The sequence below is a fragment of the Phacochoerus africanus genome, chromosome 10 (assembly GCF_016906955.1).
Source record: "Phacochoerus africanus isolate WHEZ1 chromosome 10, ROS_Pafr_v1, whole genome shotgun sequence".
Lineage (NCBI taxonomy): Eukaryota > Metazoa > Chordata > Mammalia > Artiodactyla > Suidae > Phacochoerus > Phacochoerus africanus.
Window position 1 is genome coordinate 117,901,905 of NC_062553.1, and position 27,029 is coordinate 117,928,933.

At 36.1% G+C, this 27,029-nt stretch overlaps 1 protein-coding gene across 1 annotated transcript in view; it reads left to right on the top strand.

The window, feature by feature from the left end:
• The window catches only part of CENPE (centromere protein E), a 78,362-nt gene that overhangs the window by 36,086 nt on the left and 15,247 nt on the right, over positions 1 to 27,029 (top strand). The window contains exons 26-44 of the mRNA XM_047799137.1: positions 1,105 to 1,263; positions 3,012 to 3,302; positions 3,419 to 3,574; positions 4,833 to 5,126; positions 6,575 to 6,865; positions 7,025 to 7,183; positions 7,383 to 7,670; positions 7,771 to 7,923; positions 8,378 to 8,662; positions 9,250 to 9,408; positions 9,563 to 9,844; positions 10,706 to 10,864; positions 12,079 to 12,369; positions 13,580 to 13,738; positions 17,836 to 17,943; positions 20,104 to 20,322; positions 22,242 to 22,439; positions 23,115 to 23,318; positions 25,170 to 25,388. Coding sequence (XP_047655093.1) covers positions 1,105 to 1,263; positions 3,012 to 3,302; positions 3,419 to 3,574; positions 4,833 to 5,126; positions 6,575 to 6,865; positions 7,025 to 7,183; positions 7,383 to 7,670; positions 7,771 to 7,923; positions 8,378 to 8,662; positions 9,250 to 9,408; positions 9,563 to 9,844; positions 10,706 to 10,864; positions 12,079 to 12,369; positions 13,580 to 13,738; positions 17,836 to 17,943; positions 20,104 to 20,322; positions 22,242 to 22,439; positions 23,115 to 23,318; positions 25,170 to 25,388 — 4,074 coding nt within the window. The remainder of the gene's footprint in view (positions 1 to 1,104; positions 1,264 to 3,011; positions 3,303 to 3,418; positions 3,575 to 4,832; positions 5,127 to 6,574; positions 6,866 to 7,024; positions 7,184 to 7,382; positions 7,671 to 7,770; positions 7,924 to 8,377; positions 8,663 to 9,249; positions 9,409 to 9,562; positions 9,845 to 10,705; positions 10,865 to 12,078; positions 12,370 to 13,579; positions 13,739 to 17,835; positions 17,944 to 20,103; positions 20,323 to 22,241; positions 22,440 to 23,114; positions 23,319 to 25,169; positions 25,389 to 27,029) is intronic.

Consider the following 27,029-nt stretch of genomic DNA (forward strand, 5'->3'; position numbering starts at 1 on the left):
ATTGTGTATCTTTCTGTAAATTATGTTTTCTTAGTGATTTGTTACAGATTTCAGTGTTCAGGTCTTTTCCATATTTTGTTAAATTTGTTCCTAGATGTTTTTGTTTGATTTATGCTGTTGTAATTTTTTAAATTTCATTTTTAATCGTTTGTTGTGTTTGCCAACATTTTCAGACCTACTTTAGTTTTTGTTTCTAAATTTAGGGACAATTTAATATGTATAGATTGAAATTAATATTTTGAGAAGTTTGCTATGGATCACAGTAGAACCTGACTTTTTGTGTAATTTTCCATATTTCTTGAGATTGGTCAGTATGACCTGGTGAATGCAAATTAGAATACAAACAGTGATATTCTTTTTTCAGTCTCTGATCTTAATAACTGAGGAGTTCCTATAGTGGCGCAGTGGTTAACGAATCCGACTAGGAACCAAGAGGTTGCGGGTTCAGTCCCTGCCCTTGCTCAGTGGGTTAATGATCCGGTGTTGCCGTGAGCTGTGGTGTAGGTTGCAGACGCGGCTCAGATCCCGCGTTGCTGTGACTCTGGCGTAGGCCGGAGGCTACAGCTCCAATTCGACCCCTAGCCTGGGAACCTCCATATGCCGAAGGAGAGGCCCTAGAAATGGCAAAAAGACAAAAATAAATAAATAAATAAAAATAACTGAGAATGTTACTGTTTAAGTGTATTAACTAGGATTAGCTCACCTCACGCTAGCAAAGGATGCTGCCATTTTGAGCTTGCCATTAAGCAGTGTGCAAAACCAAAGCCATTCTAGTATGTGAAAAGCCCACAACCATATATATGAGGTTATATATCTCAACTATAGTCAACAAAAGCTTAGAAAGTCTTTTGGCTTAAGGGTAGATAATGAGCAAACTTCTCATCATAGATCATAAGGTGAGCAATGAAGAAATAGCATTGAAAACAGATTCTTGGCATTTGAAGCGTTAAATTAAAGGCTTGTTTTTAACTAGTCTTTTCAGTTATAGTTTGCCATGATTTCTCCATTTAGAACCTTCACTAGGCCGAGGTAAATGCTGGTTTTTACCTGATTTCATAAAGGTAAGCTAGTATTATTTTAATCTCCACTTTTTAAAAATTCTAGACCATTGAAAACCAACAAGAATTAAGAATTCTTGGAGATGAACTTAAAAGGCAACAAGAGATAGTTGCACAAGAAAAGAACCATACCATAAAGAAAGAAGAAGAGCTTTCTAGGACCTGTGAGAAACTGATAGAAGTTGAAGAAAAGCTAAAGGAAAAGGTGACTTTTCAAAGTTATCGTCCTGGTCATTTTTCCTAACTAGATTTTTTTTTGGTAATAAATTTGATTCCAGTGGACCTAAATTCCAGAAATAACACATAACTCTCAAATGAACAGATCTTAATGCTAATATTTGGGGAAATTTCAACTCCTACTGAGAAGTTAACTAACATCCTTTGTGAGAATTATAAAATAAGAGAGAGGGCCTTCATTCATCCAAACTAATCATTTGATATATTCATTCATTAAGTATTTATTGAGCCTACCATAGGCCACGCACTATTCTGTGCTCTTGAGATGTATTAGTCAACAAAACAAGATTCTGCCCTGATAAAGCTATATTAGTCATTCTTTAAAATATAAGATTTATCACTACAGTCAGCCCTCCACATCCGCAGGTTCTGCCTCCCTGGATTCAATCAAATATGGATCGGAAATATTCAGGGGAAAAAATTCCAGAAAGTTCCAAAAAGTGAAACTTGAATTTGCCACATACTGACAACTATTTACATTACATTCACATTGTATTTGGTATTATAAGTGCTCTAGAGAGGAGTTAAAGTATATAGGAGGATGTGCTTGTATTATATGAAGATACTGTCATTTTGTATAAGAAACTTGGACATCCACAAATTTGATATCCACAGGGGGTCCTGGAACCAATCCCATGTGGATACCTAGGGATGACTGTATTACCATCTCTTAGTATTTGCAGTGATGTGCCTAATTCTAAAGTGCACTCAATGAGATCTTTCTGTATATTCCAGAAGCAGTGCCATATGCATTGTAGATAATATATTGTGACTTCCATTGTGCTTCTGTAGAGTTTTTTTCCCTAATATGTGTTCTTTTAATTTTCATCTTTTTTACTATAACTTAACTGAATATATTAAAATCTTATGTCTATTTCATATTCCTCCTAAAGACATGAAATCAGTATGCTTATGTAAAAGTTCAATGGCCTCTTTGTTTGGGCAACCCCATATAGACTTCATTGAAAATGAAAGTAAATTATCCAAGTTTTGAAGAGGAGAGCAATTTACAGTTATTTGGAAGTTATAAATGCATATTTAATGTCTCTTTTTTACTTTTTCTCATGTTTACTTTACCTCCTGGATTAACCTAGTGGCACTATCTTAGTTTCTTAGGGCTTCTGTATTGAATTACCATACACTTAATGGCTTAAACAACAGAAATTTATTCTTTCACAGTTATGGATCCTAGAAGTTAACAATCAAGATGTTGGCAGGACCAAGCTCCTTCTGATGGCTCTAGGGAAGAATTTTTCCTGCCTCTTACTGTCCTTAACTCCCAGCTACCCTTGGGGTTCCTTGGCTTGTAGCCTTATCTTTCCAATCTCACCCCCCGCATCTTGATATAACCTTCTCTGTGCCTCCGTGTGTCCTTTCTGTCTCTTACAAGGAAATTATCATTGGATTTATGGCCTACCTTAATCCAGGAGGATTTTTTTCTCAGTCTTTAACTAATTACATCTGCAAAAACCCTATTTTCAAAGAAGATCACTTTCAGAGGGTCGAGGTAGACTTGAATTTCGAGTGAGACACTATTTTACCCACTATAAACATTATGCCTAGAAAGTTACTTTACTTTTAATGCTACTTGTTTGTTTATATTGGATAGCAGTCAGGGCTATGATAATGATTATTTCAGTCTTGCAAAGTTATGTTACATGAGAATTTTAAGAGAGAATAGACAAAATGGTAATAATAAAAACTGTATTTCTTAAGAGCCAACAACTCCAAGAAAAACAGCAACAACTTCTTAGTGTACAAGAAGAGATGAGAACGATGCAGAAAAAGATGAATGAAATGGAAAATTTAAAGAATGAATTAAAGACCCAAGAATTAACACTGGAACATCTAAAAATTGAGAAGCTAGAGTTGGCTCAGAAACTTCATGAAAATTATGAGGAAATGAAATTCGTAATCAAAGAAAGAAATGATCTAAAGGAATTACAGGAGTCATTTGAAACAGAGAGAAATAAGCTTAAAGGATACATAAAAGAAATTGAAGCTACAGTAAGTCATATGCTTTTCTTCTATTAATTTTTTTCTTAAAAACTGAATCAATTGGAAAGGGGGAGATAGTGTTGGAATGATGTTATAATTATTCAAAATTTCACTTGCTAATAAAGGGTCTAGAAACAAAAGAAGAACTAAAAATGGCTCACATACATCTAAGAGAGCACCAAGAAACTATTGAAGAACTAAGAAGAAACATTTCTCAGAAGGCAGCTCAAGTAACAAATATTCAGAAGAACTTAGAAAAATCCAGTATTGAGTTACAGGAAAAGATTTGTCTTCCTTCCTTCCTTGCCCTATCTTCCTTCTTTTCTCCTTTGAGAAAGATAAGCAGTAAATAATGACTGAGTTATGGTTCATTCATTTATTGGGTAGTATTTGTTGAATGTCTCATATGACAGGTACAGTCCTGGGTTATAGAAATAAAATGGTAGCAAGGTGGACAAAATCTCTGACCATAGAAAACTTTGTAGTGAAAAGAATAAACAAAGTAATTTGAGATAATGGCAAATGCTGTGGAGAAAATGAAATATTGGGGTAACTGGATCAACCTATGTTAAAAGCCTAGTACATGCCAGGCATTGAGACTACGGATATGAATAAGACATTGTTCTTTTTCCCCAGCGTAGGCATGGAAAAAATTCCTCAATTCCACCATGATATATGCAGAAATATGATATGTAAACTTATACCACCAGTGGTCATGGGATGTGGGTATCAAACTGTACACGTAAAAAGATTGTAAAGTAGCATTAGAATTAGAATTAGAATTCACCGGAGAATAGGAGCTGTTCATTTATTGAGAACTGATGGGACAAGGAAGGAAGGAAGACAAACCTTTTCTTGTAACTCAATACTGGATTTTTCTAAGTTCTTCTGAATATTTATTACTTGAGCTGCCTTCTCAGAAATGTTTCTTCTTAGTTCTTTGTCAACTAATTTTTCTACTGCATTTGGAAACTAGTATAGAAATGAAATGTACAACTGACTAGACTCGTTAATAATATGTAAGAATTGGTTCACTTTGGGTGGAAGCTAGAGGAAAAAGAAAATTATGTTGCAATATAGCTAGCAGAAAACTCATGAATAGCTTTAGTAGGAATCAAGTGAAAATGAATAAATATGAGTATGCGATCCATAATAGACCATGAGGGTTCAAGATCACTTTCATTACTACAAAAAGTATGTTCATCTTTTCCCTTTTAAAAAATTATGGGCATTCCCTTTGTAGCTCAGTGGGTTAGGAACCCAGCATAGTGTCCATGAGGCTGCAGGTTCAATCCCTGGCTTCGCTCAGTGGGTTAAGGACCCAGCATTGCCACAAGCTGTAGAATAGTCACAAATATGGCTTGGATCCCATGTTGCTGTGGCTGTGGCATAAGCCAGTAACTGCAGCTCCGATTCGATCCCTATCCCAGGAACTTCCATATACCATAGGTGTGGCTGTGAAAAGAAAAGGAAATTTTAAAAGAAAAATATTATGACAACACTGACCAGGTAGTAACCTTGGTATTTTATGAATATCACAAGATCCCAGTGCTTCATGAGGAACAGGAGTTACTTCCCAATGTGAAAGAAGTCAGTGATATTCAGGAAACAATGGATGAACTGGAGCTATTGGAAAAACAATCCAAAACCAAGGATTCAGTAATACTAGCAAGTATAGAAATGGAAAAGCATAGATTGACTGAAAAACTTCAAGAAAGTCACGAAGAAATAAAAACCATAACTAAAGAAAGAGATGATCTTAAAGTGACAAAAGAAGCACTTCAAATTGAGTGTGACCAGTTGAAAGAAGAAATTCGAGAAACTTTGGCTAAAGTAAGTTTCATTCTTTCCTCCCATTTAATAAGTGTTGTATAAATATCCAGTCTTTGGGAAAGAGGGCATTTATAATTATAATGTTACTAACAATTTTTTAAGTGCCTCTTAATTGTGAAGTGATTAGAAACGTAACAACTAAAAATTTCTCATAAATTTTAAACTACTCAAAATGAGAGAAAGTGTTTCAGGGAAGACAGCTAATAAATACTCAAAATGATTTAGAAAAGACAGTGCTAAATTACAGGAAAAGATAAAGCGAAAATACTCTTTTGGAGTTACTGCTGTGGTGCAGTGGGATCAGTGGCATCTCTGCAGTGTCAGGACACAGGTTCCATCCCCAACCCAGCACACTGGGTTAAAGGATCCAGCATTGCCACAGCTGGGGTGTAGGTCACAACTGTGGCTTGGATCTGATCTCTGGACTGGGAACTCCATATACCGCAGGGCAGTCAAAAAAAGGAAAAAAAAAAACTATTCTTTTCTTCTTTAAAGCTATTTCTCTAGCATCTCACAAGGCATTACCATCTTTCTCACTGATCCAGTCAGAAATCTGGGAATCACCCACCCCTACTACTATCCCTTCCTCTCCATTCACCCTTTTATTCAAGCACCAAACCTTGTTGATTTTAAGGTGTGTCTGTGAGGGGGAGAGAGAGAAATTCTCCAACTCACCGAACCCTAATCCAAGCCACAATTATTTCTTTCCCCAGCTTTCTTCAGTAGCCTCCTACTTGGTCTCCCCAGTCATTCCATACTTCTCTAATTCATTTCTCATTCTGAGCCCAAGCAATCTTTTCTTCTTAAAACTTTTTAACAGCTTATTATTGCTCTTGAAGTAAAGGCTAGATTCTTTAATGTGGCCTGTGAGATCCTGGGTCCCAGTCCGTCCTTGCTGGCTTCTAGCCCTATTTTATCTCACTTGTCCAGCTCATTGTCTCCAAAAACTCTAGTCTATTGCTCTTCCTCATCTCATGACTTTCAGATGTTTTGGTCTCCCTTCCTGTAGTATTTCCACACCCCTCTTTGCCTTACTAGTACTTTCACGCTTCAGATCTCAACTGAAGCTTTCAACCCCCAGGAAGCCTTTCCTAACCACTCACAGTAGGTTAAGTTTGCCAGTCATGTCCTGAAAGAACCTAGCACCTCTGTTTGATAATATTTGCTATATCTATCTTTCCCCCTAATGTGTGTAAGTCTCAAAAAGGCAAATCATGTAAAGCCTTTTTACTGTTTCACCTCCAACCTCTGATAATGACAGCACAGTGAGTGCTCAATAAGTGTTAAATATCTGAATAATGGAAGAGTGGGTGAGTGCAAAGATTGCTCTGTAAATGAACCATTGAATCCCTGACTTAATTGTTTTAGAACGGATCCTATTTCTTTTCTCCTAAAATAAAATAAATTATCTCTGGATATCAACTGTATTGTTTTATGATTCTCTTAAGATTCAGGTATCTCAAGACAAACAAGAACAGTCCTTCAGTGTGAAAGAAAAGGACAGTGAGACTAAGAAAATAATGAGTGAGATGGAACAATTGAAAGAGCAGTTCAAAGCCAAAGATTCAGCACTACTAAGACTAGAAATGGAAAAGCTCAAGTTGTCTGAGAGACTTCAAGAAAGTCATGATGAAGTGAAATCTATAGCTAAGGAGAAAGATGACTTAGAGAGGCTACAGGAAGTTCTTCAATCTGAAAGAAACCAACTCCAAAAAAACATAAGAGAAATGGTAGCTAAAGTAGGTTTCATCCTTTGCTCACATGGGGGGGTTGTTAATATTCTTAAGCAGGTATCTTGGTAAAAACTAAACCTTTGGGGAAAAGGGGCTAGGTATAGTGTAATTGTTATAATGTTTTCATTCATAAATTTCTTGCAATTTCCTTTTTTAATAATAAAGCACATAGAAACCGAAGAAGAGCTTAAAGTTGTTCGTGGTCACCTGAAAGAAAAGGAGGAAACTATTAGTAAACTGACAGTGGATCTTTCAGAGAAGGCAACTGAACTATCAAGCATTCAGCAGGAATTAGAAATGACAAATGATGAATTACAGAAAAAGGTAAATTGAGGGTAAAGGAACAGTGGGAGGAAACTTGAAGGGAGGTAGCTAATTGGATTTCAAAGACTACTATTTACCTACTAAACTGTTTTGGAAAGCATCCTGGATTTTTTTCCTTTAAAAAACTATGCATACACATATCTAATCACCCATATTATGTATATATTTGGCTATTAAATTATTTTCTTATTATTTTAAGACCCAAGAGCTTCGTGAAAAACAGGAACAACTTATCAGCATTAAAGAAATCAGTGAGACTCAGGAAAAAATGAGTGAACTAGAAGAGTTGAAGGAACATCTCAAAGCCAAAGATGCATCACTACAAAGAACAGAAAGCGAGAGGCTCAGTTTGGCTGAGAAACTTCAGACAAGTCAAGAAGAAGTAAAAACCATAATTAAAGAAAGAGATGAACTGCAGAGGGCGCAGGAGTCCCTCCAAAAGGAGAGAGACCAACTCAGAGAAAATATTAAAGAAATTGTAGCTGAGGTAAGTTTGCTTCTTGTAATGTTTTTGAATAAAAATAGTGTTAAGATGATAGTGATAATGTTCACTGTTAACTTGTATTAATTTTCCTCCAAACATTAAGGGACAGAAAATCAAAGAGGAGCTAAGAACTACCAACATTCTTCTGAAGGAGTACCAGGAAACCATCAATGCAAGGAATAGTTCAGAGAGGATAGATCAAGGAACAGATATTCAAAGAGATTTAGAAAATTCAGATGCTGAATTACAGGGAAAGGTAGGTCTTGTTTTATTAAGTTATAAAATGACATCTGATTGTTTTGCTCCTCTTATCACTTATGGAAGAAAACAGTACATACATTAGACTAAGATATAAAGATGGGGAGTCGAGTTCCCGTCATGGCTCAGCAGTAACAAACCCAACTAGTATCCATGGGGATACGGATTTAGTCCCTGGCCTCGTTCAGTAGGTTAAGGATCCAACGTTGCTGTGATCTGTGATGTAGGTCACAGATGCGGCTCGGATCCAGTGCTGCTGTGGCTGTGGTGTAGGCCTGCAGCTACAGCTCCAGTTCAAGCCCTAGCCTGGGAACTTCCACATGCCACAAGTGCAGCCCTGAAATAAATATGTAGAGAGAGAGAGAAATGGCTACCTTAATTTAAAAACAGGTTGATTTGTTTTTTTCTTAAAATTTTCTGCCTGTATCTTGACTTGTCTTATGTTTTCTCAGATTCAAGAACTTCAGGAAGAAGAACATCAACTTAAGATGAAAGATGTCAGTGAGACTCAGGAAAAATTATGTGAAATTGAAAACCTGAAGAAGCAACTTGAGGCCCAAAAGTCAACTCTGGAAAATACAGAAATGGAGAACATAAGGTTAACTCAGAGACTCCATGAAAATCTTGAAGAAATAACATCTGTTACAAAAGAAAGAGATGATCTTAGGAGTGTGGAGGAGACTCTCAAAGTAGAGAGAGACCAGCTCAAGGAAAACCTAAGAGAAACCATGATTAGAGTGAGTTAGCATCTTTCTCTGACTTGTAAATATGACATTATGTCCTAAAAGAACCATGGTTGATAGAGTTTGTGGTCATGTAAAATTGGTCCAACCTTGAAGAAGGCTGCAGGGGTGGGTATATGAGAATATCTTCCAAACTTTTCAATAAGAGTATGAACTGACCCAAAAAAATCCAGTTTTCGCTGTTTATCCTGCACACATTAGCACAGTTGTGCAAAGATATTTGTAGCCAGATATTCATTGCAACAAGTTGCAGTAACAAAGTAAAGCACACCCCAAAAATAGGAAAAATTCTGACTGTCCTCTAGTAGGGACTGGATGAATAAATACAGCACATTCAGATGACAGAATATCAACCCACAGGTAAAAAATGATGTAAAGCTGATTTGGAAGTGTCCTGATAGGGAAAAGGATTACATTACAGAGTAGCGTATCTAGAATATACTGACATTAGAAAGTCACTCGGAGGATGAGACCTGGGAGCCCTAAGGAGGGAGGGGAATTTTTACTTCTTACCTTGTACCTTTCTACACACTATTGAATTGTATTATTCTGAATGTATTTTTTTCCCTCTAATAATAAAGGACCTGGAAAAACAAGAGGAACTAAGAATTGCCCACATGAACCTGAAAGAGCACCAAGAAACTATCTGTAAACTCAGAGGAATTGTTTCAGAGAAGACAGATGAAATATCGAATACCCAAATGGATTTAGAAAACACAAATACTGCCTTAAAAGCACAGGTATTTCTTCTAATATCTAAGAAAGTGAGAGTTTGAATCCGGTCTTTTGTGTAATGAAACAGAATATAAATTAACCCTACTCAATTTAGAAACTTTTTATAACTTTTTAACTGTCTATCTATATCCTAACTTATTATTGTATGATTATATCAAGGCCCAGGAACTTCAAGAGAAAGAACATCAACTTCTTAAGTTAAAAAATGATCTCAGGGAAAATATGTATCAAACAGAACAATTGAAGAAGCAATTAGAGGCCCAGGATTCAACCCTGGAAAGTATAGAATCAGAGAAGTTAAGGTTGACTCAGAAACTTCATGAAAACGTTGAAGAAATAAAATCTGTTACTAAGGAAAGAGATGACCTAAGAAGAATGGAGGGAACCCTCAAAATGGAGCAAGACCAGCTCAGGGAAAGCCTCCGAGAAACGGAAGCTAAAGTAAGTTATACTCACTCCTCTTCCCAGCAACTAAATGTGATGTTTTCCTTAAATCAGTGAACTGTTCTTTGAAATGAGTGCTGCCCTTCTTTGGAATTGGTGAGAGTTAACTGATACAAGCTTTTAGGCAAGTAATTTGTTACTGTTTTTTAAATTTTTAAATTCTATAACCAGCATTTTCTTTATGGACTTTATCTTTCATGTACACTTACTCATTTAAGGTAAAGGAAAAATGGGAGTTCTCTTGCGGCACAGCAGGGTAGGGAGCCAGCATTTTCATGTCACTGCAGCGGCCTAGGTTACAGCTCTGACATAGATTTGATCCTTGGTCCAGGAACTTCCACAGGCACAGCAAAAAAAAAAAAAAAAAGTGGTGGGGGGGAGATAAGGGAAGGGATATATGTGTATGTGTGTGTATATATATATTCACAACGCAAACATACACAAGCCATAAGGTTGTTCACTATAATAGTTTATGATTAAAAATAGGAAATACCCTAAATGTCCATCACAAGGCAACTGAATAGATGAGAGCCATATACCAATACTGTGCAACCCTTAAGAAAATGAAATAGATTTGAATGTCCTAATTTGGAAGCCCAAAGTAACTCTTAGGGGGAAAAAGCAAGTTGTAGAACAGTGTGTGTAGAACATGTTTGCCTCTGAAAAATACAAGTATGTTGTGGGAGGTAAGGACAGAGGAAGCAAAAGCCTATAACTTTCTAACAACATCAAAAATGTAGAGTAAGAAGTAAAAGATTTATTATTTTTACTAAGAAAACGTATCACTTTCATTAAAAAGAAAGTACTAGTTAACATTAAGATGTGTCATTGTTTTTTTAATTTTTTCTAATAACAAAGGACCTGAAAAAACAAGAAGAACTAAGAATTGCTCACATGCATCTGAAAGAGGACCAGGAAATTATTGATAAACTCAGAAGGCTTGTTTCTGAGAAAACAGATGAAATATCAATTATACAAATGGATTTAGATGATTCAAATGCTAAATTACAAGAAAAGGTATTGAGTGGGTCAGGGGGGTTATTTGTTTGGATGCCTGATTTATTCCTAGAATAAATAGCAATGCCTACAATCCTTTGGGGATGTAAAATGGTCTAGCCATGTTAGAAAACAGCTTGGTGGGTTTTATTAGCACTGAACTATACACCTGTCTGTGGCCCTGCATTTCCACCCCGGGATATGTACCGAAGAGAAAAGAGTGCTCGCTTCCACACAGAGGTGTGCGTACATGTTCATAACAACTGCAGTCATAATTGCAAAAACTGAAAACAACCCAAATGCTTATCAACAGGAGAAGGGATAAATATATTGTGATTTATATATTTATAAAGGCAGGAGTTCCCATGGTGGCTCAGCGGTAACAAACCTGCTTAGTGTTGGAGAGGACATGATTTTGATCCCTGGCCTTGCTCAGTGAGTTAAGGATCTGACGTTGCCGTGAGTTGTGGTGTAGGTCACAGATGCAGCTCAGCTCCCTAGTTAATACGGCTGTGGTGTAGGCTGGCAGCTGCAGATCCAATTCGACCCCTAGCCTGGGAACTTCTATATGCCCTGTGTACAGCACTAAAAAGACAAAAAAAGAAAAAAAAAAGCAGGCAAATTGATCTGAGATGAAGGTCAGAATAGCGGTTTGCTCTAGGAAGGGACAGGAAGGAAACTTATGGCAAGGGAAATAAATGTTCTGTATTTTAATCGGAGTCGTAGTTACATAGCTGTATGCATATGTCAACAATAGTTGAGCTGTATACATGTAAGATTAGTGTGTAGTTATGTACATTGTACTGCAAAGGAAAGTAAATCCTGTGTGGAGTTATGTAGAATATTAATGAGTGGGAGTTCCCGTCGTGGCGCAGTGGTTAACGAATCCGACTAGGAACCATGAGGTTGCGGGTTCGGTCCCTGCCCTTGCTCAGTGGGTTAGCGATCCAGCGTTGCTGTGAGCTGTGGTGTAGGTTGCAGACGCGGCTCGGATCCTGCGTTGCTGTGGCTCTGGCATAGGCCGGTGGCTACAGCTCCGATTCAACCCCTAGCCTGGGAACCTCCATATGCCACGGGAGCGGCCCAAGAAATAGCAACAACAACAACAACAACAACAAAAAAAAGAATATTAATGAGTGACATGGGAAAACTATCACTTAATCAATTTAGAAATTATTCTTTATCCTTCCCTAAGAAACCATCTATATCCTAACATATTTTATGATTATCTTAAGATGCAAGAACTTAAAGCAAATGAACATCAACTTTTTAAATTAAAAGAAGAGATCATCGTGACACAGAAAAAACTGTGTGACATGGAACGACTGAAAAAAGAATTCAAGGCCCAAAGTTTAACTCTGGATAAAATAGAAATGGAGAACTTAAATTTGGCTCAGAAACTCCATGAAAACCTTGAGGAAATGAAATCTGTAGTGAAAGAAAGGGATAACCTGAGGAGAGCAGAAGAAACTCTCAAACTGGAGAGAGACCTCCTCAAGGAAGACCTGCAAGAAACCAGAGCTCGAGTGAGTTGTGCTCTTCTCTTTTTTCTTGTCAAGTAACATGTCTTTAATACAAGAGGTTTGAAAATAAGTGATACTATTGGCTAAATTTTGAATGTTATAACCTTTTAGGGAGATGGTTTGACAGTATTGAATGTTATAACCTTTTAGGGAGATGGTTCGACAGTATTGTTTTAAAATTTTATTGGCATATACATTTGCAACAGCAATTCCACTTGTAGGAATTTATCCTACTGGTATACTCACATATTTGCACTGAAATATAACAGCGTTCACTGCAACATTGTTTGTAATGAACAAAATCAGAATTGATCCAGGTATCTACCAATAAATAAGGCCCTGGCTGAGTGGGGTTCATCGCTATAGTGGAGTACTAAGCAGAAGAATGTGACACTCTTGGAGTTCCTGTCTTGGCTTAGAGGTAACGAACCCAACTGGTATCCATGAGGATGTGGGTTCAAGCCCTGGCCTTGCTCAGTGGGTTAGGGATCCAGCGTTGCCATGAGCTGTGGTGTGGGTCAGAGACGTGGCTCAAACCCAGCGTTGCTGTGGCTGTGGTATAGGCCGGCGGCTACAGCTCCAATTCAACCCCTAGCCTGGGAACCTCCATATGCCACAAGTGTGTCCCTTAAAAAAAAAAGACAAAAAACAAACAAAAGAATGATAACTTATTTAGAAAGATGTCCAAATGGTATGAAATGGGAAAAATAAGCAGCAGAGTTCAACATGAGACAGAACTGGGATGGGTGAGGCTAGGGACAGGGACTTTTTTAATGTTTTAAGATTTTTATTTTTTCTATAGTTGACACAAAATTCTGTCAATTTCTTCTGCACAGCAAAGAGACACCCCCCCACCCCCAGCCCTTGGCAACCGCAAATCTGTTCTCCAAGTTCTGCTATACAGTCAAAGTGACCCCCTCCCCCTCAGCAACCACAAGTCTCTTCTTCAAGTCCACAAGTTGTTTCTTTTCTATAGATAGATTTATTTGTGCCACATATTAGATTCCAGGTATAAGTGATATCATACAGTATTTTTTTTTTCTCTTTTTGACGTACTTATTGTGAGAGTCTCTAGTTCCATGGGGGGTGGCATGGTGGTTGTTTTTAACTATGAACATGTATTTTTTTTTAAGATTTTGTTTAATTAGTTCATTGTTAAGAAAAGGTAACGTGCCTTTATATCATATTTCTCAATTTTTTTCTAATAATAAAGGATCTGGAAACACAAGAGCAACTAAAAATTGCTCGTATGCATTTGAAAGAACACCAAGAAACTATTGATAAGTTCAGAGAGAGAGTTTCAGAAAAGACATCTCAGATTTCAAATACTCCAAAAAATTTAAAGAAATCAAAAGATGGATTACAAAAAAAGGTATGTGTTGCTTTGTTCTTTTGGGGAGAAACTATGCCCAGAATTACTTAGGAATGAGAAAGGACATAGATACAGATATGTCAGTAATAGATGTAGTTATAGATATGTACATATACTGTAGATGACATTTTCCTTTACCGAAGGAATTCTGTTTGCATTCTAACTTGTGTTATAATTACATCAAGATTCAAGAACTTCAGAAAAAAAGAGCCTAAGTTTCTTAAAATGAAAGCTGTCAGTACAGCTTATTAAAAAATGAATGAAATGGAACAATTGAAGTAATTGGAGGCCCAGAATTTATCTGTGCAAAGTGTGGAAATGGATAATTTACACATGACTAAGCCTTGAAGAAATAAAAATTGTAGCTAAGGAAAGAGATTAATTAGCTAAGGAGGATAAAAGAATCTTTCAAAATGGGAAGTGACCAATTCAGAGAAACCTTGAGAGAAATGATAGCTAGAATGAGTTTGGAATCTTCCCCTATCCAGTAACTATTTATAAGAATCAAGCTTTTTTGGAAAGGGTAACAGTGTTTTGTGTTTCCTATAAATCTCTACAAATAGTAAAGGATAATGGGGAAAACTATTCATTATAATTTTTCACATGAATATAAGATACAGTATTTATCAGTTTCTGCTGTGGCACAGTGAGTTAAGAATCTGACTGTAACAGCTCAGGTCACTGCAGAGGCACAGGTTTGATCCCTGGCCCAGTGCAGTGAATTAAAGATCTGGCACTGCTACAGCTGTGGCTCACATTTCAATCCCTGGCTCAGGAACTTCCGTATGCTGTGGAGTGCAGCCACAAAAGAAAAAAAAAAAAGAAGAAAAGAAAGGAAATACAAATACAGCTATAAAAGCCAAAATATTTTCAGAAAATGCTTTTTTTGATAAGGACTTTTTTTCGATTGAAGATTGAAATACAGTTGTACCGTATTATCTAAGTTACAGATGAACAGTATAATGATGTGCAATTTTTAAAGGTTATACTCCATCTACACCTCTAAAATATTGGCTATATTCCTTATACTGTGCAATATATCCTTATAGCTTATGTTATACAAAATAGTTTCTACCTCTTAATTCTCTACCCCTATATTGTCCCTTTCTCCTTCCCTCTCCCTACTGGTAACCACTAGTTTGTTCTCTACATCTGTGAGTCTGCTTCTTGTCTTCTTAATTTCACTAGTTTGTTCTCTACATCTGTGAGTCTGCTTCTTTTCTTCTTACTTTCACTAGTTTTATTTTTTAGATGCCGCATATGAGTGGTACCACACAATACCTGCCTTTCTCTGCCCTGATTTATTTCACTAAGCATAATGCCCTCCAAGTCCATCCATGTTGCTACAGATGGCAAAATTTCATTATTTTTTATGGCTGAGTAGTCCATGGTGTTTATGTGTACATACCACATCTTCTTTGTCAATTTATCTATGGATGGACATTTAAAAGATTGCTTCTATGTCTTGGCAATTGTAAACAATACTACTGTGAACATTGGGGTGCATGTATCTTTTCAAATTAGGATTTTGTGGTTTTTTTAGAAAGTACCTTTTAATTCTTTAGTTTTAAGAAAAGATTTGTTAAAGCACTGTTTTGGAGTTCCCGTCGTGGCTTAGTGGTTAATGAACCTGATTAGTGTCCGTGAGGACATGGATTCAATCCCTGGCCTCGTTCAGTGGGTTAAGGATATGGCATTGCTGTGAGCTGTGGTGTAGGTTTCAGACATGGCTTGGGTCCCACATTCCTGTGGCTGTGGTGTAGGCTGGCAGCAGTAGCTCCAATTTGACCCCTAGCCTAGAAACCTCCATATGCCACAGGTGCAGCCCTAAAAAGACAAAGGAAAAAAAAAAAAAGGCAGACTGGTTTTTTTAAATGTAATTTTTAAAAGAGTTTTTTTTTTTTAATAATTTTTTTTAATTTTCCCACTGTACAGCAAGGGGGTCAGGTTATCCTTACATGTATACATTACAATTACATTTTTTCCCCCAGCCTTTCTTCTGTTGCAACATGAGTATCTAGACTAAGTTCTCAATGCTATTCAGCTGGATCTCCTTGTAAATCTATTCTAAGTTGTGTCTGATAAGTCCAAGCTCCTGATCCCTCCCACTCCCTCCCCCTCCCATCAGGCAGCCACAAGTCTCTTCTCCAAGTCCATGATTTTCTTTTCTAAGGAGATGTTCATTTGTGCTGGATATTAGATTCCAGTTATAAGTCATAGCATATGGTATTTGTCTTTGTCTTTCTGGCTCATTTCACTCAGGATGAGATTCTCTAGCTCCATCCATGTTGCTGCAAATGGCATTATGTCATTCCTTTTTATGGCGGAGTAGTATTCCATTGTGTATATATACCACCTCTTCCGAATCCAATCCTCTGTCGGTGGACATTTGGGTTGTTTCCATGTCTTGGCTATTGTGAATAGGGCTGCGATGAACATGCGGGTGCATGTGTCTCTTTTAAGTAGAGTTTTGTCCGGATAGATGCCCAAGAGTGGGATTGCGGGGTCATATGGAAGTCATATGTATAGATTTCTAAGGTATCTCCAAACTGGTCTCCATAGTGGCTGTACCAGTTTACATTCCCACCAACAGTGCAGGAGGGTTCCCTTTTCTCCACAGCCCCTCCAGCACTTGTTATTTGTGGACTTATGAATGATGGCCATTCTGACTGGTGTGAGGTGATATCTCATGGTAGTTTTGATTTGCATTTCTCTATAACCAGCAATGTTGAGCATTTTTTCATGTGTTTGTTGGCCATCTGTATATCTTCTTTGGAGAAATGTCTATTCAGGTCTTTTGCCCATTTTTCCATTGATTGATTGGCTTTTTTGCTGTTGGGTTGTATAAGTTGTTTATATATTCTAGAGATTAAGCCCTTGTCAGTTGTAAAAGAGTTTTTTAAACCAAGAAATAGCATTATTCTCAATGGAGAAATATTTGAAGGATTAGATTTTTAAAAGATTAAATATCTCATTTTTCTACCTCTGCGTGAAAAAGTTTTAAACATAAGCTCTTGTTAGTGAAGTTAGAAGGAAAAAAGGCAAGATGAATATGAAAGAAGTTCTATCACTATGACTATAGATATTCAGAATCATGTATCTTTTAAAATCTAATTGAATCCCTCTGTAAAATTCAAACAAATAAGAAATATGAAATCTATTAAAATCTTTTTTATGCTCGTATTTCATTCTAATGTTCATCATTATCTCATAGTAAAAAAAAATAGCAATAGAGTGGAAAGCAGTATCATTGTAATCTTAGTGAAAATGTCAGACACTTGGGAATCATCTTAAATGGGCCCTAACTAAATTTATAAAGAGACTTAATTCATTCAACAAATATTTATTGAACAATGTTTCATTTTGCAGTTTTAATCAGAAATACAAAATGTAGGAGTTTCCTTTCTGGCTCAGCAGGTTAAGAACCTGACTAGTATCCATGAGGATGCAGATCGGATCCCTGGCCTACTCAGTGGGTTAAGGATCCTTCATTGTTGCCAGCTGCAGCATAGGTCATGGATGCAGCTGGGATCTGGTGTTGCTGTGGCTGTAATGTAGGCCAGCAGTTACGGCTCCAATTCAACCCTTAGCCTGGGGACTTCCATATGCCATGGGTTCAGCCCTAAAAAGACAGAAAAAAAAAAAGAGAGAAAGAAGTGCAATATATAAACAGGATATGAATTTTCTTTTCCAAGATGCTGGAAAGAATATATGAATAGGGCTTGTAACACCATAGTTAGTATGCTGGGCTCTGCTAGTGTATTGAGTTGGCAGCAGTGATTCTAAGGCAGAGATTTAGAAGAGTAGAAACCAGAGATTAAGTCCAGTTTGCAACTATAAATGGTAAAGGAACAAATCTTATCTTTAAAAAATAGGTAGTTTTCCCATTTCTTTTTCCAACAATTTGAGGTTACTCACTCCAAGACTTAGAGGTACTGATACTCATTTTCTGAGCATTTTTAGCATTGCTTTTAGTTACATGTGATGTTTAATTCCATTATCAAAAGACTATAAAGATGTAATCAAAAAGTATCTGATTATTCATTATTTGTGAATATAATTACAGCTAAAGCCTTTTGTATTTCTTTGTATCAAAGCAGGATCAACAGAACAATGAGGAGGTAGTAAAATACGGAAAAGAGTTACTATGTGATGGAAACCAACACCTTATAAAAAGCCTGAGAGAAAAGTGCTTTAGGATAAAAGTAAGTGCTCTCCTATTAAAATTACAAATGAATATTTGTACCTTTCCAAAGGCCAAATGTGGAGTGAATAGAAAAAGCTGAGTGTTTTTCTAAACTTTATAATCTAGTACAAATATGAATATGTACACACATATACATGTATACACTACACACACAAAACAGAGGCGTTTGTGATGTTAACGCCTCACTGGAAAGGTGATCTTTGAGTAAGTACCTGAAAGAGGGAAAGGATCAAGCCACACAGGTGTCTAGCAAAAGCAGAATAAGCTGGAGGAACAGCAACTACAAAGCTTTTGAGGCAAAAGCCTGCCTGATGGGTTCCAGAAACATCAAGAAAGGAAGACACCTAATTCAGAAATGTGATCAGGAATTAATGGGGAAGAGGCCTTAGGAGAACTTTGGTTTTTACTCTGAGTAAGATGGAGATGCCTTGGAGAATTTCGACAAAATAGAGACATGGTCTGACTTAAATTTTAAAGGAATGTATTTGATTGTTTTGTTGAAAATGAGTGGAAACAGGAGGACCATTTGAAAGACTTAATTTCAGTGCTGCAGGCAACAGTGATGGTAGTTTAGCCTAAAGAGATAGCAGTGGAAGTAGTGAGAAGTATTTAGATTCCAGATATATATTGGAGGTAAAAGCAACAGGATTTACTGTCACCTCTTTTAGAATGTAAAGTCACTGAAGACTTTTTTCAATTGTTTATGGCTGTATCAGCACAATTCCTGACAAAAATCAAGCTCAGTATGTATTTATTAAAAGTACAAATGAGTGACTATACAATGTTGCTCGTGCCATAATGTGATTCATTCTGAGACCAAAGGTAAAATCCCCTCTCCAGCATCCCAGATTAATGGACATCCATCTAGCTTTTCCTTAAATTATTAAAAAGAGAGCTCATTGTTGTCAGAAGCCCCTTCTTCTGTAATTTAACACCCTGAACTAAATATGTTGTTTATTACATGATGGAGCAACTTAAGCTTTTTGTGTTCCTCCACCTATTACCCTGACCAAGGGGTCACCTTCCCATCTGCAGTCATTTGAGTTTATGGGCCCAGGCTCACTGAGCATCTACCACTTGCAGGCACTGTACTGGGTGCTTTACCTCATGAGATGGGTTTTATTACTCCATTTATAAAAATGAAACTGAGGCTCAAAGAGGAAATTTAGTGGTTTCCCAAAGTCACATAGCTAGTAAGTTGGTAAAATAAGGATTTGAAACCAAGTCTGACAAAGTTTTAAACTGGTGTATAGAGCATTTTTACAAATATAATTTTTATTTCCTTTAAACTGAAATGCCTATATACTTTACAGATTACATTGTTAAAGTATTTAATATTTATCCCCTAGAAAACTTTGCAGCATTTATTATAGTTTTCATTTTATAGTTGTGAAAATGACTCAGTATTTCCCCAGTCTGCAAGTGACAGAGCTAGAAGCTGAGTTCAAACTGAAAAAAGTCAGGAGTTCCCTTGTGGTCAGCAGGTTAAGGACACGACATTGTCTCTGTGAGGATGCAGCTTTGATCCCTGGTTGGCTCAGGGGGTTAAGGATATGGTGTTGCCATGGCTGTGGTGTAGGCCTTAGATACAACTGCCATTTGACCCCTGGCCCAGAGACTTCCATGTGCCATACGTGCAGCCATAAAAAGAAAAAAAAAGTTGGAAAGCTTGGACCTTAGGCAGGTGATAGAAATGCATAAAGAGGCTTCAGCAAGTTGACAGATAACTAACTGGCTTGATCTTAGTCATTTGTTTTATCTTCTCACTCATATTGCCTACTATAAATATGTCAGCATTCAGCCTTGAACTACAATACTTACTAGATTGAATTTACTAAAATTTCCATTCAGACTTTGTAAATGCTCCTTCAAATCATAGATGTTTAAAAGACCAAAAGAAAATGCATCAAAGTGATAACAGTTGTTGTTTTAGGTTTTCTTTGTTATATTTGTTTAAATTTTTAAAACTTATATAATTATATTTCTATAATCCAAAATCAACAATAGGAGTTTGCTTTTTGTGTTTTAAGTACAAAGGTCTTTTATTTCTTTCCTATAAAATGTATTAAAGCATTAAGCTTTGTTATAATTTTAGGGCTAGAACTATTTATTAAGTTAGAATGAATTATTAAATTGAATAAATTCTCATTTTCTTTAGGAGCTTCTTAAGAAATATTCAGAAATGGATAATGACTATGAGTGCTTAAATAGGTTGTCTCTCGACTTGAAGAAGGAAATTGAAACTCAAAAAGAGCTTTCAGTTAGAGTAAAAGCAAACCTCTCACTTCCATATCCAGAAACCAAACAAATTCAGAAATTTCTAACTGCAAACCAAAGATACTCCATGGAATTTCATAGAGTCGTGAAGAAACTTGAGGTATTGTCTTTTTTTAGTAACATCATTGTAAATATTACTATAAGTTTCTATTACAGACTTTACTATGTTTAAATTCTGCTTTGGGAGTTGGCATATTTGCTATTTAGCATATTTACTACTAAATTAAAGATTACATGGGTCCAAGCACAGTATGTACAAGATCCTCAGTGCACGTAAAACCTGTGTATTCAGCTAAACATGGACTTTGCCTATGGGCCTAGACACTGTCCAGGTGTTCAGGAGATAGGTACGAATAACATCTCAAGGATCTCAGTGTATAAACAGGTAATTAGTGTAGCAGTAGAAGGAGGTACAGATTATATAACGTACCAGATAAAAAGTTAGAGAAGATGAGACAGACTCAAGCAATAAAGCTTGGAGTTCATTTTGTAGATGGGACAAAGCCATTGTATGCCTGTTTTAAGTTGGTGGCAGTAACATTAACATGATCATTTTACCTTTTAGATTATTAGATTATCATTTTGGATAATTTCCTACAGACAAAGAAGACATATATTTGTAGGGGTTAAGCCTCATGGCAGAGAAAAGAGATAAGAGGCGGTTAAAATGATCCAGATGAGATTATGGATGACTGTACTACTGGGGAAGGATTGATAGGGATGGAGAGCACAGAATAAAGAAACATTTAGCTTAAAATTGTAGTCCATGTAATTGGTGGTGGAGGGAGAGAGTCGTTTAGTTTGAGTCCCTGGATTTGAACTTGTGGATAGTGGTACCATTAACTGAGATAAAGAAGGGAGATCAGGTGTTTGGTTTGAGATGTGTTGAGGTAGAAATACCTATAATTCTGATGAACATCCAAGAAGTGAGACCAAGTAGGCATTTAGTAGAGAGTCTGAGGTTTGTCAGGAGAAAAGTCAGGACTAAAGGCAAAGATGTGGGATTCATATACGTGATAGACTGCATAACATGTCTGAGTGAGGTCACCCAGAAAGCGTAATAGAAGAATAAGAATTTGGAGATAAGGTAAGAACTCCAGAAAAGATCACTCTTAAAGAGTTAGTAGAGAAAAGAGAGCAACACATGAGTTCAAGGTTGGAAAAGTTAAAAAAAAAAAAAAAAAAAGAAGAGAACCAAGCAGAAGTGCTATCACTCCAGTCAGTGGACAGTATTTAAAAGATGAAATGGTCAAGAGTGGCAGATGCTTCCGACAGTCATAATGAGAAATGAAGAGCTCTCCTCAATTTGTTGGTAATAGAGCTCACTGATGACGTCTGTCAGAGCAGTTTTTGTTGAGTGGTTAAGAAAGAGGCTAAATTATATGAGGTTAAGAAATGGTAGAATTTATGGAAGCAGGGAGTACCCTTGCTAGGTAAATTGCCCCTCAGGCTCTGATATTCTTCCACAAATCCTGGCCATCAGATATCCAGAATTTATTGAGGAGGTCCATGAAACATACGGTATTCAAATTATTGTCACCTTAGGGCAAACATCTAAATATACTTGACAAGTAAATCTTGAGGCATGTCACACCTATTTCAGTTACCAATTCAAGGTAAGCAGAAGATGTTGAAAATGAATCCTAGGTATCTATCTAGGAAACCCGTATGATTGATTGATTAATTAATTAACCAAAAGGGGAACAGCAGAGAATAATGGGTTTCTAGGGAAAGGAATTATGCACATTTTTAAACCTGTTGATTTTGAGGTAATTGTAGGGCATTCATGAGATATATCCCAGGGGAAGACAGAAATATAGAACCAGTGGGAAGCCTGAAAGTTATTCTCCCAAGTTGCTGAGAGAAGAAAATTGGGAGAGAGAAGGGCTCTTTCCTTCTTAGTCATTTACCAGTGAATAACAAGAGATACCATCCTGCTTCATAGTCTTAGGGATTTACAGCTTCATCTAAATGTGATAAAAGTTTCATTTTGTGATTTGATTAATGTTTTTCTGCAAGTATGTGCTAAGCCATATTACAAAGACAAAGGAAGAACAACATGACTCCATCAATAAATTTGAAATGGCTTTTATTGATGAAGTGGAAAAGCAAAATGACCTACTAATTAAAATACAGCGCCTTCAACAAGATTATGCGGTACCGCCCAGAGAATTAAGGGACGTCAAATTGAGCCAGAATTTGGATCTACATATTGAGGTACAATGTGTTTAAAATGAGTTTAATTAGATTTTAAGGCTTTTCATCAAGTAGAAAGGTGCCTTTTCGTATGGTTAGAGTCATTTTCATTTACCAGAAATTAAAAAGTGGTTGCAGCATAACAGTTGGCCAGTTGTAAAGAATGCCAAGGAATAGTCTAGCCTCCTTTCAGAACCCCAAAGATACAGAAAATAGATGTAGTATCAGCAAGTGGGAATTCATGGAACCCTAGCATAAGTTTCCTAATGCCTTCTAAAACTTCCAGATCTGTGACTGGGGTGTCAGCAACTTTTTTATAGCGTCAGCTCTACATGAAGTGTCCTGCTCTCACCCAGCAGTATGAGGCTGGCCCCAACCCCCAATACAATGTAAGGCCTGCTCTATGCACAGAAAGCTACATCCAGAAGAAAATCATATATTGTGATTATCAGTCACAGATTTATAATTTTGATGGTTTTTAATTCTAAAGGCAGAATTTGTAAATGTGCCTCTGTTACATAGCCTATATTGCCAGAATTTTATGATTCAAATTACTAACATTTTGAATTAGAACTATGTTTACTTCTAAATAATAAGCATGAGAGTTCAGGAAAGAGCGTTCTTTTTATGATATTTGTATAATATTAGATAAAAACTTTTCTAATGTTCAGACAATTTAATGCTTATTTTCCACAGGAAATTCTCAAAGATTTCTCAGAAAGTGATTTCCATAGCATAAAGACTGAATTCCAACAAGTGCTAAGTAATAGGAAAGAAATGACCCAGTTTTTGGAAGAGTGGTTGAATGCTCATTTTGATATAGAAAAGCTTAAAAATGGCATCCAGAAAGAAAATGATAGTATTTGCCAAGTAAACAACTTCTATAATAACAAAGTAATAGTAAGTAATTTTCTTGTGACACCTCATTCTTTTGGTTGTCTGCTTTAATTTTCCTAGCTCAATTATAAAAAGACTTAGAACAACTTAATTTTAAGTGATTTTTTTAAATATACTTGTATATGCTTTGCAAAAAAAAAATTGACGCTGCAAAGCATTTACTTTCTCTAATGTATTATGTTTCCTTGGGATAATTAAATATATATTTGTACCTGTGAAGAGGATAACAAAAATCTTGGTGTGTAACTGTCACTTTCCACTTGTGGAATCTGGAATCTTCTTGCCATTCACCTCTTTCATTTCTCACTTCTCACTGCTTATGTAGGAATTAAGCCTTTCCTCCAGGCTGAGCCCATGTCAGGGCTACAGGCAGCAGCTATGGGAAAGCCCTAGGCAAGCCTGGCCACCTGCTTTAGTAAAGCCTTGTATGCTTTTCATTCCAGTGGTATCTCTGTCACATGCCGTGATCCTTAGTTCTGAAGTTGAAAATGAGATTAGTAATCGCTGTTCCCAAGGTGATCAATTTTAATGGACAGAATCATAGAACCAGCATTGCTTACAAATAGTTTATTAATTTGTTTTTCTTTTCACCGATCACAGTATTCATTCTGCTTTCTGATTAATCCCTACTTCATATACCTGGTGAAATATGCAATAATCAGAAAGTTGCTTGTTATATTTGCAACTGGAGCAAAGGGACCTAGATTAACATTACAGCTTCTAAAATTGCTTTTATATTTCATACGCTTGGGTAGTTCTTTACTGACAGAAACTTTAGCTTCATCTAGAAACTATACTTAAATCACATGGAAATATAGATAATTTTTTTTTTATTTTTTCCCATGGTTAGATAATTTACCCCATTTGTTGAATGCCCCGAGCTAGCAAAATAGTAAATGCGCTGTCTCCAAAAAAAAAAAAAAAAAACAGTCCATAATCAGTAGAAAACAGCATAACCAATGTTTAGATAAGATAATCTCCGTATAATTCAGTGTTTTTCTTATAATATTGAGGGTCCAGTTGTGATTAGAAAGTAGGGGATCCTTCTGTGTGGATCAGCATGGATATGTGGCTTCTTCCAGCGCTGTGAGAGAAGGAACTGATAATTCTGTATAGTGGGGGGTCAGTAGTCTGGAGCCACAGAGGGGCCAAGGTGCCAGGAAGGACACAACTAATTTAGGATTCAAGTCTGATGGAATGCCATAAAGCCACACACAAAAAAATTATAGGTAAGACCAATAAGGCATCAGCGATGAGAACAAAGTACATCCTGTAGGAATTAGGAAGTAAGAAGTTATGAGTAATTTGAGTTGGGCTTTGATGTAAAGAAGGTATTAGTTGACTCTTATTCCTTGCACAAAAGTACAAGGTTTTCAGATTAATTACCGGAAGACAGTGAATTATTTTCCCGGTAAACACTGAGGTTTGGAATGAAAATAGATCGCTCTTAAGTTTACTAGGGGTGGTATGTTCCACTGTTACATGTCAGTTAATGTTTATATATGGCATGATTTATGTCATAACACACATAATAACTTTAGCCTGCACAATTCTTCGGATTCTTCTTCCTATGTTAGTACTGATCTCATAAAGTGAGATTATCATCTTGCAAATCAATATGAATCTTCTCCAGTCCTTAGTTTTTTATTCTCATTCTCAATAGCAATAGCATTTGCAATTTCAGGAACTGATGCAAATCACAAAGAATGTTCACTTTCTTTCAAAGCCACTCCAAAATGTTCTGAATTATGAATTTCAGCATATACTTTGTCTTGGAATTCTAGTATTTTCATAGTGTTTTTATTTAAATATGTAATTCATTTTAAAGCAGTAGTGGTCTTTACTATCCAATAGGCTTTAATGAATGAGTCAACAGAGTTTGAAGAAAAAAATGCTGCTATAGCCAAAGAATGGGAACATAATCTGAAATCCATGAAAGAAGACAATGAAAAACTATTTAAAGACTACCAAACTTTGAAGATCTCCCTGACCTCTGGTGCCGTTGTTAATGCTACCACACAAGACAATAAGAATCTTCATGTTACATCAAGAGCTACACATCAAGCCACAGAGGTATGTACTTTCTTATGTTTTTCAATTTATAGCTTCATCACAGAGTTAAATATGCACTTAACATCTTACATAATATTTATATATAGCACATATAACATTTCAGAGCAAAATTATAGTATTGAATGTGTTAAGGAACATGCACTATCTTTGTGTGATGGCCTTTTTTAAATATAGTTCTATTGTAGCTATCACTCAGCTAATTCTAAAGCTAGACATTATGTAAGAGCTTCCCTTTGCATCATAATACAGAAGTAACTCATAGCTTAATTTGATGAATAGATACATATACCACTTACAGTATTATTACCATACAGTGTAAGTTTCCTAAATCATATAATTTCCTGTTGAACTATATCTGTGTCTATTTACAGAACTAGCTTAGAGGAAAAGAGCAATTTAGCTTCTCTCTAATTATCATCAATGTCTTTAAATAGTGGTTATTGTTATGATTTTAATGAAAATGAAAGAAGCAAAAAATATAACAGATTTCTTAAGCAGATTAACCTATATCCAAGAATCAGTATATTATTTGAATAACCAATTGCTTTATCATCCTTACTTGGAGATCTGTAAAGCAAACATGCTATTTTATTTTGTTAGCACACAAAATGACTTAGTGGGAAACTCAAGAGTGAAGTATAATTTATCATTTTTACCAAAACTAAACTTATAATAAAACATCAACCACTAGTTTAATAATTACCAGTAGAAATTAGAAGTTTACTAGTATACAGTTTATTTGCTGATTACAACAGACCGCAGTCATCTGGCAGAGAGAAAATAGCAGAAATTTGAGACCCATCTACCAAAGCAATAAGATGAAGAAGCAGAGGGAAATTCTATCTTCAGTGACCCAGGAGGTGTCTTATCAGTTAAGAAATAATGTACTATGAGTTTGGGAATTATGCTAAATTAGAGTAGTTTGGTAGTGATACAGGAGTAAATAAGTAGAATAGTTTGGTAATGATGCAAAAATGTATAAATAGAGCATTAGAACATGGCAATACACTCAACTAAGCCTGAGAATTTAGTATATGATAACGCTAACAGTCAACTCAGGAAAAAATGAAGTACTTAACATTTGATTCAGAATGACCAGTGAGCTCTCTGGAAAAAAAATCTGGATTTCTACCTCATTCACAAAAATAAATTATGAATAGGATAAAAACACATTTTCTAGGAAAACGTGCATATATGTATATGTGAATAATCTTATAAATATGAACAAATTCAGGTATTTGTATACTTGGGAGAAACTGGAAATAACCTCAGGTTCAGTAGTAGTTCATCTCCATGAAACAGAATGTATGTGTATTAAAATACACATTGTTTTATATTTGAAAACAAAAATGTAAGAGATCTATGTATATTGATTAAGCAAAGATCTGAACACTATATCATCAAACTTTTATTTAAAAAGCAGAATTATATATTTAGCTAGTCCTACTATTTGTATAACCAGTCATGTTTATGAACTGAATATTTATTTATACTTATTTACACATAGAAAATTTCTGGAAGGATACACCTGAAAGCGTTTAGTCATTGCTTCAGGGTCACCTGGGGTTCTGACGTAGAAAACTTACTCTTCATCAAATGCCTTTGAATTTTTCCACATACTTGTTATTCATGTTAAAAACT